We start from the raw sequence: 12,686 nt of genomic DNA, 5'->3' as shown, positions 1-12,686 counted from the left end.
CCATGGCGCCATGCCGGGTAAAATACTGACTCTCTTCAAGTTTGATCTGTGGCATAAGTGATAAAGGGTAGAGGTCAACCACCATCCCTGCCTAAGCATTATTTAAGAACTTTAAGGTGAAGAGAAAGGGAATAGTATTGACGACGCAGGCTTTATGATTCCACATCACCGCCTAGTGACGTAATAGGCTCCACATGAGAGATGCGCGCGCAGCTCAGCGTCATTCATTGCGCCGTTTCTCAGCGAAGCGTACGCGGATTTACAAGCTGCATGAAATTAATATTTCTGCAGTGTTTTGAGTTTTTTGCTGACATACTGTTAATACAGTGACGTGTGTTTTAATACACACTGATACATATTTATCGCAATAAATGCACGAAATCGTGCTAACTACTGTTTTCACGTGTTGGAATTAGCGTTTCAGACTGTTACAAGCACTGTTCTGTGGCTACATCTGCGCACATTGCTACTGCGCTTCAATTTATATGCGCACAAGTGTACTGCGCAATAAAAGTATATTAAGCGTGGTAAAAGTTTTATACAGTGACACCGAAAAAAATGGCGGATAAAAATTCTGAAGGTAACAATCAGCCCGAAAATTCGGGTTCAAAAACCAGTAAAGTTATCGTCAAAGAGAGTAGACCAAAACAAAAGACTGACAAGGAGATAAAAACACATGCGAAACGGGTTGTCAGTGCGTCTAAGGAGATTTCTAATGAGGAGGTGAAAGTGCCGACACCACGTGCTTCGGCTAGCACATCGAATGACACCTCCAATGGAGGGAATGTCGATCTTTTGGGTCAAATTCTCCAAAAAATGGAGCAAATGCAAAAACAAATCAATGAAAACAGTAAACGTCCTTTAGAAGTCGACGAAGACGATTTGTTGGCTCTTAGCGACGAGGAGTCGCTTGATATGGATTTAGAAGTTGACAACCTACTGACTAATACTGAAATCCACAGTGAAACGGAAGGGAATATAATTCTTGAGAAGATTTCCCAAGAATTAATTGACGAAGAAGCAACATCTCCTAGTATAATGCCAGAATTGGCGGAGATTCTCAACAGAATAACGTCAAAAAGAATTTCGGATGAGAAAATTAAGGAAAAGTTGGAAAAGTTTCCACCTCCAGCGAACTTGGGTGGGCTGAAAGTGCCCAAAGTTAATAAAGAGGTGTGGAATAAAATTCTACCTGCTACCAGAGGTAAAGATATTAGATTACAGAAAGCGCAGACCAGGGTGGTCAGAGCGCTCACACCTCTGGCCCAACTTGCGAATATGTTTCTGGAGGCTAAAAATAAAAAGGAGTCATTTGATATTCCAGCTGGTTTGTCTCTTGTATTAAATGCGTTTTCGTTTGTTGCCAATGGCAGCATTGAGATATCCCTTAGAAGGAGAGAACTGATAAAACCAGACTTGCACAGGGAGTACAGAGACGTTTGTTCACCGGACACCCCCATTACCGAATGGTTATTTGGCGATGATTTTGCCGGGGTTGTGAAAGGTATCAATGAAACCAACAAGGTAGCAACAAAAGTGGGAAGCCGTAAAGATTACCATGGGCGTAATCGCCCAGCATATAGGCCAAGAGGTTTTCAAAAGTACACACCTTCAAAAAACGGCTACAGAAATTTCAAGAAATCAAGGCCAAATCACGCAGGCAAGCCCAAGCGGGATTAGAGAGAAAAAATGAAGCACCTAAAGAGGTCAGTATCAATTGGTCATCATATATTGATGCTTTAAAAGATAAATTGGCCACTGAGATAGCAAATTTTACTGCAGGTTATTTACAAAAGTGCAAAAAGTTTTGGCCAAATCTTACGTCAGATAAGTATATACTGAATACTGTTTCATATGGTATCAATATTGAAATAGACCAATCAACACAACAGTCAAGAATTCCTCAGACTTATGCTTTCAATAAAGTAGAATCTGATATAATTTGTACTGAAATTCATCAACTTTTAGAGAAGAAAGTGATACGAAAGGTCAAACATTGTGCAGGTGAATTTATTTCCAATATTTTCTTAAGAGAGAAAAAAGATGGAAAGTACAGATTGATTTTAAATCTGAGGAAACTTAATGCTTCTGTTGAATATCATCATTTTAAGATGACCAGTTTGCAGTCAGCCATTAATCTTATGAAACCTCAGTGTTTTATGTCAACCATAGATTTGAAAGATGCTTATTATTGTCTGGCAGTTTGTGATGAACACAAGAAACTGTTAAGATTTGAATTTGATGGGAACTTGTATGAATATCAGGTTTTACCAAATGGCTTGGCGAGTGGACCACGTGTTTTTACTTAAGTTACCAAACCAATTTTTTCCTATTTGAGGAAATTAGGTCACATGAATTGTCCATACATTGATGACAGTCTCTTAGTTTGAGAATCTTTGCAAGATTGCAGAGAGAATGTGATGCAAACAGTTAAAGTTTCTACTCAAGCAGGGTTTACTGTGCATCCAACTAAGTCTGTTTTAGAACCAACACAAAAGTTGGATTTTTTAGGCTTTACATTGGATTCTGTAAAAATGCGAGTGTCCTTAAACAAGAGACAAGCAGATAAAATATTTTCGGCATGTACCGATCTCTTACAGCAGGACTGTATAACTATTCTACAATTGGCAAAAGTAGTAGGATTATTGGTAGCATCTTTTCCTGGTGTAGAATATGGGCCTCTTTTTTATAGGTCACTGGATATGAGAAAAAATCAAGCTTTGAAAGCTAGTAAAGGAGACTTTCAAGCAAAATTGCAGATTGCCAATGATGATGCCTTGAAACTAGACTTGACTTGGTGGATACAAAATATTCATTCAAGTTTTAAGTTGATTTCACATGGGAACCCTTCATTAGTTATTTATTCTGATGCATCAGAAAAAGGATGGGGGGGAGCATGCAGGGGCATCACATCAGGAGGAAACTGGTCAGCAGTTGAAAGTACTTTTCACATTAATCATCTTGAATTATTAGCTGCATGGTTTGCTCTAAAATGCTTTGCACAAGATGAGACAAATATTCACATTAAAATGTGTATAGATAATACAACTGCTTTGTCATATATTGCTCGAATGGGAGGGAAAATACCCTCGCTAAATAACTTGGCCAGAAAAATTTGGTTATGGTGCAAGGGAAAAAATATATGGTTATCAGTTGCATATATTGAATCAGAAAATAATGTAGAAGCTGATAAAGAAAGTAGACTTGATCATGATAATCTTGAATGGAAGTTGCACCAAACAGTATTTAAAGATATAACTAAGAAGTTTTATCTACCAGAAACAGATCTGTTTGCTTCAAGGCTGAATAATCAATTACCTAAATATGTATCATGGAAACCTGATCCATTTGCTATGACAACAGATGCCTTGTCTATTGACTGGTCACAGATAAATGCTTATGCATTTCCACCTTTTTCTTTAATAGGAAAGATGTTAAGCAAGATAGAGTTTGATCAAGTGGATAGTATCATAGTGGTAGTGCCTTATTGGACAACTCAAGTATGGTTTTCAAAATTGAGCCATATGTTAATATCTTGTCCTTTTTTACTTCCCAGGAAGCAAGAATTGCTGTGGCACCCACACAAAAACATGGACAATCATCTTCCAGAGTTACAGCTAATGGCTTGTGTATTGTCAGGGAAAGTTTCGAAGACATGGCATTTTCGCCAACAGCTGTCAAATTGGTCATGTCCTCATGGAGAGATACAACTGTCAAGCAATACGAATCTTACATTTCCAGATGGATTCAATATTGTAGTGAGAGGAACATTAATACCCTGTCACCAAATGTAACTGATGTTGTAAATTTTCTAGCCCATTGCTTTGATATGGGACTTGGATATTCTGCTCTTAATACAGCAAGATCAGCACTTTCAACTTTTATTATGGTAGATAAGTGTCCAGCAGGTGCTCATCCTCATGTGGTTAGACTGATGAGAGGAGTTTTTACTTCTAGACCTGCATTACCAAGGAACAATGTGATATGGGACACAAGTTTGCTTTTGAATTACCTCAAAAAACTTTCACCTGTGAAAAAACTTAATCTTTTACAACTGAGCAAGAAAGCAGTGACATTGACCATTTTATTGACAGGTCAAAGAACGCAATCCTTGCATCTTATTGACATTCGTAACATCACAATTAATAAGTCTAAAGTCACATTTAGATTTGGTGATTTACTGAAGCAGTCAAGACCAGGTCACCACATTGGTGAAATAACAGTGACAGCATATGCACCAGATAGACGATTATGTTTATGTACTGTCTTAATGGAATACATGGACCGTGTCAAACATTTAAGAGGAAATATCACAAGATTGTTTTTAACATCTGTAAAGCCATTTAAGGCAGCAGCCAAATCTACCATATCTAGATGGATTAAGCAAACTATGAATATGGCTGGTATAGACATGGAGAAATTTACTCCACACAGCACACGTAGTGCAGCATCTTCACAAGCAAAACTTGCTAAAGTGCCATTAGACACTATTTTGAAGACGGCAGGCTGGTCTAAAGATTGCACATTTGCTAAATATTACGATAAAGAAATAACTCAACAGGGCCAGTTTGCAGATGCGATTTTGTCTGGCACTGGTACACATGTTTGACATGGACATTCAGATTTACAGGGAGATGTTTTATAAACTGTTTATTTGATTTTACTTTTTTAGCTGCAACTTGTGCAGTTACAGTTGTTACCTGCAAATTGTGCAGATGAAGTTCTTTCGAGCATTTAAATATGCTGTTTATAACTGCAACTTGTGCAGTTAGAGTTGTTTCCTGCAAATTGTGCAGATGAATTTCTATTGTGCATCAAATATGCTGTTACAAGTTGTTTGATAAACAAGTTTATTGTTCTTTGCAGTTAATACATGTTGATTTAAACACAGTGTTTGTGCCTTTATTTGCTGGTTTCAAAAAACCTTGTAAGGTGTTGTGTTTGGACCACACTTTGAACGTCTCATGTGGAGCCTATTACGTCACTAGGCGGTGATGTGGAATTAGAGGGTTAAATGAACTTACCGTAGGTGAGTGATATTTGACCTGGATTCCACATCATCGTCGGTGACAGAATAGGGTTCACATCCCACCCTGGGATAGTTCCCTTCCCGTGAACCTTTCTGTCACTCTGTGGTCCACACTACAACTACTTTGAAATATGACGCTGAGCTGCGCGCGCATCTCTCATGTGAACCCTATTCTGTCACCGACGATGATGTGGAATCCAGGTCAAATATCACTCACCTACGGTAAGTTCATTTAACCCTCTAATTATGACCACCAATAAGTTGCTGTCAAGTCGATCGCTTATTCCAAACTATACCGGCTTTTTTTCATGCAGCCAAGCAGTAACAGAATCTGAGCAACCAAGATGGTCAATCAGCCCCCAAAGCATAAGAAGGGTGGATTCATAGTCAGAAAGGAAAAACACACAGCCAACATACAGTGTTTGTAAAATGTTCTGATTCCATTTAGGAAATATATTTTATTTTACATTTGTTATTTTAATTTTGTTTCATATGAACTTGCAACTTTCTTAAAAGGATTTATCAACTTTTCCAATTGAAACAAATTTTAAAATAAAATCAATAGAATTTACTGACACGATACTTTAAAGGCTTTTAGAAGAATTTTCGGCTTCGAAATCCTATTTAGGACGTCTCACCAGAACCAACCAGGGATTCTCTCCAGTAGTAACGATTATTCCTGACAAGGGTCAGGCATAATACGGCAACATGTGAACCGCTTTAGTGGCCATTATCCAAATGGAATAAATAACTGTAATATTTGTTAAATATTGACATCATCCATTGCAAGAAATGTAGTGAATTCTAAATGATTGTCAGTTTTGGTTGACCTCCTTTATTTCTGTATAATATAATGTAGCAGCAAACTTGGTAATCATTATTCTTGAGCAAGTATTATTTATTCAATTCAATCAATACATATGAGCTTTTGTGTTCAAGAGTAGATACAAAGGAATACCCTTGTACATGTAGCATGGTATCCGATATAAGTCTGTAACGAACAAAGCTTCAGATCATGGAAGCTGCCATAAGTTATCTTGCTTCTAATCCAAATTGGGCAATTTGAAACCCGTCTAATGCCCATACATTGTAAAAGTGTTTCTTGTCTTGGTCACTGCACAAGCAGGTACGGGGACCCTTCGGTGTTTGCCCAAATAGCAAGTGTAAAGGAAGTAAAGTAAAGGAGCAAGTGCCCTTTGCATGTTTAGTACGGCGCATGCCTTCGCAGCTAACGAACAAAGTCAAAAGCACACCGGCAATGCGTCGCACTTGCGACGTGTTCACGACGCACGCTCCTGTCCCAACAATGAACGTTGATTTTGCAACGTGTATTTTCAAAGTTTCAAACTTTGCTCGATTCAGCCTCTAATAAACATCCAAAAAGCAAGAGAAAGAAGCTTGGAGAGCAGGAAAGAAGGGAGTAGGAAGAAGAAAGAAGAGGAGAAAAGACGACAAAACTGACGTCAGCCCGTCTTCACAAGTTGTAAGGAAAGTCTGAAGCAAACATGACGCAAAGGGAACTATTTTCCCTTGTGCCTTGCATTCTCACGTACGCTGGTAGCAAAACAAACTCAAGAAATGAGTACAATATCCAAAGCCATCGCACCTTGCAGTTAGCGCCCCTGCTTGAAAGGACGTCTCACATGGCCACTGCGACTCGCAAGGCAGACTTGCGCCTTTCCATTGAAACTTTTCGTCTACATCAATGAACTCCATGGCCTCCTCTGGACCTAAATAGGGGATTTACGGCCCTAAGATTCATGCGTCTGGTTGTGACCGAGGCTTTAAATATGCATATTTCAGCAGAAAAGCGTGACGGAAGAGGTCCCAGTCAACCAATATACTTACGTTACGTGACGTAAGTAATCAACCATCTACAATGTATTATGGTACATGTACATATAGAAGACAGACATGCCCTAGCTCCATTTACGAGCACATCCAGACTTTCTACCCTAGCTAAGGTACCGTACATTATCTCAGCTTATTCTATTTTAATCATGTATACTGCTGTGTATTGTTAGGGCAACCATTTTCGGTTGTCTGACTTATTTTTAAATCTGTTATTTCGTTGTTGTTGCTGCTGCTGTTTCTTTCATTTAGATAATCTACATATAGGATTAACTGCCTCGTTATTATTTTATATCTGTGTACTGTTTAAATGTCATATACCAATCTATATAACATGCTGTAATCTGTCCAAGATGAAAGGTAAGGTCTTGCCCTGATGTGTATTGACATGTTTACATTACCAAATCTGAAAACCTAAAATGAAGCACGAGAGTATGTTTACTCACTGGGGTAAAATAGGCGAAGTGGAGACGCAGGTCTCCCACCGCATAACCAGGTAATGTCTGTTACGGCTCTATCCTGGGCCTCAGGTCAAAATCGGTCCTTTGGTTGGAAACTGTTTCCGAGCGTCTGTTCTGGTCCTTCATCTGTCCATCATGACGTGATCAAATGTGACACCGAAACTTGCCCTTGGCTGACTCTGTTATGGTCTCCAATTTTTGAAGTCAATTTTTGAAGTTTTTAAGCTTCTAAAAAACTCTTACATACTACAAAAAAGAAGAAAAAAGATGTACACTGAATGTTAGAAACAAATGCATTTCATTTATTTAAATTCGTTTTATATTTGCGATAATATCTCCTAATCTGTTTTAAAGAACACGTTAGTTTTGCTGCGTGCCTACCCTTTGGACCCTTATTGCGACAAAATTCTATCGTTCTCTGCACTGTGTTTAAGACTGTCATATTCGTGAATGATGGTGTTTGGGATGGGTTTGGAAGAGTGACTCATTACCCAATCCCATACTATCGCGTAATTTATCCTGTTTTAAGTTATTATAGGCTCTTATGGCTAATGTGTGGCTGACTCATGGTTTTAGTCCCGACCCGTCTCTTACGGCTCCGCCGGCTCCTGCGGCTCCGCGTTCTGGCGCCGAATACAAGTCACCGTTACCGCTTCTCCTCCTAGACCCCAAGGACCTGTGTCCCTATCTCTTGGATTAAGGTCACTCATAATCTCAACTTGAACCCCCTTTTTTTGTCTCGGTCAGTGCATTGGCTTGAGCGTGACGCTCGTTGAAACGCACCCTTGTCAAAATTTTTGAAAATTCAATGGTAAATATCTCCCAAACTGAAGGAATCACGTGAAAAATTTCTACAGTCATGTGGAGATATCAAATATGCCCTTGGATTTGACCCTTGACCTTTATTTCAAGGTCAAATGGGCCAAAAATGTCTAAAAATGGGACTTTTTTGCACGACCATGTGACTCCCAACTGTTACACAGGCCCTCAGTTTCCTCACACGGCCGCACGGGTGTAACATAGGTTTAAAATACACGCTGCCAATGCCTTATTTAATCTCATGGTATTTTTGTTCCAATCTATTTTAGTTCATCGAAGGAATAAACCAAAAGGTACGAACAGCTCAGATAAGTTAAACAAACAAGATGGCGATGAACAAATGGACAATTGCTGTTCTTGCCGTTATTTTGTTAGTTGTTTGTTCGATGAATTTTTTTCATCCCGTTTGTGAAACGGAATTGGAACATCTAACACAACACTTGAGTGATTTTATAAAAGAACATCCACACAGTAACAGTTTGACCACGAAGTTCATTAAACGTCTAAGAAACGGGAACATAGACCCCCTAAATGAAGACCTTTTAGAACACTTAAGAGGGAAATGGATTCTTCCTCCTTCCAAGCTGCCACACAATCTTTCCACCCCAAAGGCAACACACTGGGATCAAATTGGACAATCAAAATTGGTAGATAAGATTTTGAAGCAACGCCGCAAAGGATTCTTCGTGGAATCAGGAGCATATGATGGAGAGGCTCATTCCAATTCTCTCTTCTTTGAGATTTCACGAGACTGGGAAGGATTGCTTGTGGAGCCAAACCCGTGGTCCTTTGAAGTTCTTTTGAACAAAAACAGGTAAGGGTAGTTTACGAGTAGAACGAGATAGTCATTGCCTCTTTAGTGAAGCGATGATGCATGTATTTTGTTGGATTTTTTACTTCCAGTTGTCACAATAACAAATTCATTTTCATCAGGTGGATATACGTTAAATGTACGCCGCTACTATACATTCTTTCTTTTATAGTAGCTTTAAGAAAAGATAACAGTCTAACAGATAAAAGTGAAGAGACTGCCACAAAGTGTTTTATTGATACTAGTAGTTAATTGTACCTTCAGAATTTAAATTCCTGTCAATATGAATATCTAAATTCTATATTTAATATCAATTAAAATATGTATTAGACCATTAGAACATTACAACATTTACTGATCAATTTATTCATATGTTGATCTTTAATATATATTACGTACACGTGGCAGAGAATGTTTGTTTATTTCCTCGTTTCTTGTGTTGACTGTTTATCTTACGTTCCAGGAAAGCTTACGCTGTTAATACCTGCTTAGCAACGGGTCGCAGTCCCTCAGTGGTCGATTTTACCTTCGCAATGGAGATAGGAGGAATACCAAAGCACAGCCCTGTAATTCCTAAGGATGAACAAGACATGGTAGAAGGAAAAAGTCGCATACAGTGTTTTCCCATTTTCTCTCTCCTGGCCGCCATCGGTCGGAATCACGTAGACTACTTTAGTTTGGACGTAGAAGGCGCCGAAATAGAAATCCTTAAATCGTTTCCATGGGAACATGTCACTGTTGACGTGTGGACCATAGAGTTCTTGGTTCACGGCGGAGGTCCTGGTACGCCAAAACGTGAGAAAGCAATCAGGGAGATCTTCAAAAATACAGGTCTCTACAGGGAAGGTACCATTCTAAGGAACCTAGATATAGTGTTTGTCAGAAAGGATGTGCCACAATAAAAAAAGCAATCCTGAATACGTATATGTTACAATTGGAACTCTATTTTTAATTTTCCAAGTGTATTTCTAAATTTCTACAATAAGAATGATAGAAAAATGTTGATTTTGGTCCGTGCAGACATAGTGCCGTAGTGGTACAATCAGCAGCTGTACATGTGTTCAGAAAAGCACGTAAAACTGAATGTGACAGGCACTTTATGAGTAACTATCAAAGTTAATAGGTCTATACGCCGTGGTGTGTTTGAAGGAAAACTGCACTTTTCACGTTTATTCAATAGTGAATCGTGTAAGCGCGCATATAAGATGCGTAAAGCCATTGAACTCTAGGACCCCATTCCCAGAGATTAGATCGATCCATCTAGATCGACCTACTCCCTGGGGGTTCACGCTAAATAGCTGTCAGCCGAGCGGGCACGAAAGTTAATTACCCCCTTACAGCTTGTAGTAGGCGGGACGGACATTTAAGCCGGATTATCTGACAGTACACTAGTGAGACTCCCCATGGGGATAGATCGATCTAAAATCTATGGGAATGCGCCCTAGGATGACAGCCAAGGTGCTCTTGAAGCAAATGTCGGGCAGTTTAACAGGTGCTGTTGTAAGTATTGCGATAGATGTGAGGGCCAGCACAATAGAGGACAAGGGAGAGACCGATGTCCCTTTGTTTTCTAACAGTGGTTGGGTGCGGTTACTGACGTCAAGGGTGGCCAGATCTCTTTGATGAGCGAAAGCAACTATTATTGGTCACTAAAATTCCCTTGTTTTCTTAGTCTCATCCGCTGACCTCGCATTTGTCTTTGAGTTAACGTAGAGCAGTATACAGTAGTCAATTTCTCATCGAAGAAAAACGGAGGAAAATTAGAGTAAACGGGCCAGCGAAACAGCATAGAAAGTAAGCATAGTAAATAATTACTACTTTATAGTTTAAAGTAAGTTTCAAGTTTACTATAATGGTATGTAAAAGGGGCTTTACGTACGTTAAAAAGTTTAGCTTCCGGTTAATGCCGTTAAGCGCTACCGACATAGCTCGTAAATTTGCGTTTTCTACTTTTTTTTAGCACAGTAATAGTTTTCGCGTTGTTTCCTAAAATGCTTTAACGGGAATGATTTACTAGCGTTTTATTTAATATTTCAATGAATAATGCCGCTTTTGCTAGAACAAAGGCGCTCAGGATTTTATGTCATACTTCTCAGGTCATGTTTGTAACGGGTCATTACCGGACGCTAGTACGGTTGTGGTTAGGTTTGCATTGCCTTGACGCGCAAATAGCCTCCGCTGGAGGGGAGTGGATGCGGTAGTTGAGATCGTACATTAACATGGGAAGATCGTTGAATGCGACCTATGATGTTACACATACCACTCATTGTGTATGTATGGATGAGAGACAATTAGTGTTCGTCGTAATATTCTGACATAACTGATAGACGGGGAGATGGCCCAATTGTATGAGCGGACTCTGTTTAGGTGTTTCATTTATCGGGGAAAATAGTTCAATACAGACTCTGGAAACTAACTGAGACTTGTGTTATTTCTGTGACTAGAGATATCCCAATCACTTACAAAATAATGATAAGCCCGGATACACTGTGCCACAGTGCCAGTATAATGCCGCGTGGCATTTCTCCGGTCGGTAAGAGAGTGACGGTCTTTGATGAAATTGAATTTTCAAAGTGAATATAACGTTTCATAGTTGAACTTTTTGCATTCGTGACAGTAACGTATGTTCCTTTTTTTGGGATAGAAGCTGAATTATTTTTTATTATTCATAGTTCACGGAGAGTGAAACTTTTTTACAAACTTCTTCACGTAGGACCCTAAAATAATCAGACAGTTTGCAATCTGTGCACTAAATATTTTAGGAGCATGCCTGTGACCTCAATTGCACTTCTACAGGGGCGGATTTAAGCCGTTTTCCGGGTCTTCCAGAAGACGGTGTAATTTTGAAGTTTACATTGACAGGTATCTAATGTTTTTTGTCAGAAGACGGTCAAAATGGAGGATGGACCAACAAATATAATTTGGAAGACTGTCAGAAAATATCTCTGGATCCGCCCCTGCTTCTATATTGGGTTTGGGTGTTAAATGATTTTAGGTGATACCTCTTATTAACAAAATATATATGGCTAAGTACTAAAAGGTTTTGTTAAACAAAAGACAATTTTATAATTCGTCTGATCGTATAGGCTACAACACCCCTCATAATTAACGTTATGCTGTTCGACACCAGTATCTGAGGTCCAGCAGTTTAAAGTGGTCTTCAATTCAGTTCACACAATGAATAGTTTTCCATCTAAGCAAAATATAGAAATTGAAAGAACGCATTTAAAAAAGAAATGAATATTAATAATAATATATGTTAGTCACTGTGAAGTGTAAACATTTATTTAAAAAGAAGATCAAATTATATCTTATTTTACTGAACGTCTAGTATCTTAATAACCATAAATGTGACCAGAAACCGCTGCTGCTGCTAGTAGCTTGGTTTCCACATTATTTTTTCCATCTTATACATGAACCTTAATTGGCAGATTTAGAGTATCAAAACTTTTGTTACAGCATACATAGTGAGAGAGTGAATGTATTTTAATTCAGTTTTAGAGAGATTATGGTATTAATATTAATTATTACTAGTACCCAAGTCCTGACTGGGCTGAGTGATGGATAAAATATTTTATCAAACTGATAGTTATCTTTATTAATAGCTAAAACAAAATGTTTAACCAAATAATTAATAAATTTGACAAAATACATTTGAACATTCCACGTTGTTTTAGGTTAGACTGGATTTAGCATGTGCTGAAAAGACACAACA

At 38.6% G+C, this 12,686-nt stretch overlaps 2 protein-coding genes across 2 annotated transcripts; both read left to right on the top strand.

Annotated features, from left to right (window-relative positions):
* Positions 1-419: 419 nt before the first annotated feature.
* Positions 420-4,886, top strand: LOC147760369 (uncharacterized). The gene is made up of 2 exons (XM_086994376.1): positions 420-1,706; positions 3,557-4,886. The coding sequence occupies exon 1, from the start codon at positions 559-561 to the stop codon at positions 1,678-1,680; it is 1,122 nt and encodes a 373-aa protein (XP_086850502.1). The 5' UTR covers positions 420-558; the 3' UTR covers positions 1,681-1,706; positions 3,557-4,886.
* Positions 4,887-6,777: 1,891 nt separating this feature from the next.
* On the top strand, positions 6,778-9,873 carry LOC147760368 (uncharacterized). The gene is made up of 3 exons (XM_087018752.1): positions 6,778-6,993; positions 8,430-8,974; positions 9,435-9,873. The coding sequence occupies exons 2-3, from the start codon at positions 8,487-8,489 to the stop codon at positions 9,871-9,873; spliced, it is 927 nt and encodes a 308-aa protein (XP_086874878.1). The 5' UTR covers positions 6,778-6,993; positions 8,430-8,486.
* Positions 9,874-12,686: the final 2,813 nt, after the last annotated feature.

The sequence above is a fragment of the Lingula anatina genome, chromosome 8, assembly GCF_051362555.1.
Source record: "Lingula anatina isolate TDL-2025a chromosome 8, LinAna3.0, whole genome shotgun sequence".
Lineage (NCBI taxonomy): Eukaryota > Metazoa > Brachiopoda > Lingulata > Lingulida > Lingulidae > Lingula > Lingula anatina.
The sequence above is the reverse complement of the archived record's forward strand: the minus strand, read 5'-3'. Positions and strand labels throughout refer to the sequence as shown.

Bases quoted from the DNA above. Each gene is read 5' to 3' on its own strand.
- LOC147760368 (XM_087018752.1), top strand. From the start codon at position 8,487: ATGGCGATGAACAAATGGACAATTGCTGTTCTTGCCGTTATTTTGTTA. The intron at 8,975-9,434 runs GTAAGGGTAGTT...CTTACGTTCCAG, and splicing joins GTTCTTTTGAACAAAAACAG to GAAAGCTTACGCTGTTAATA.
- LOC147760369 (XM_086994376.1), top strand. From the start codon at position 559: ATGGCGGATAAAAATTCTGAAGGTAACAATCAGCCCGAAAATTCGGGT.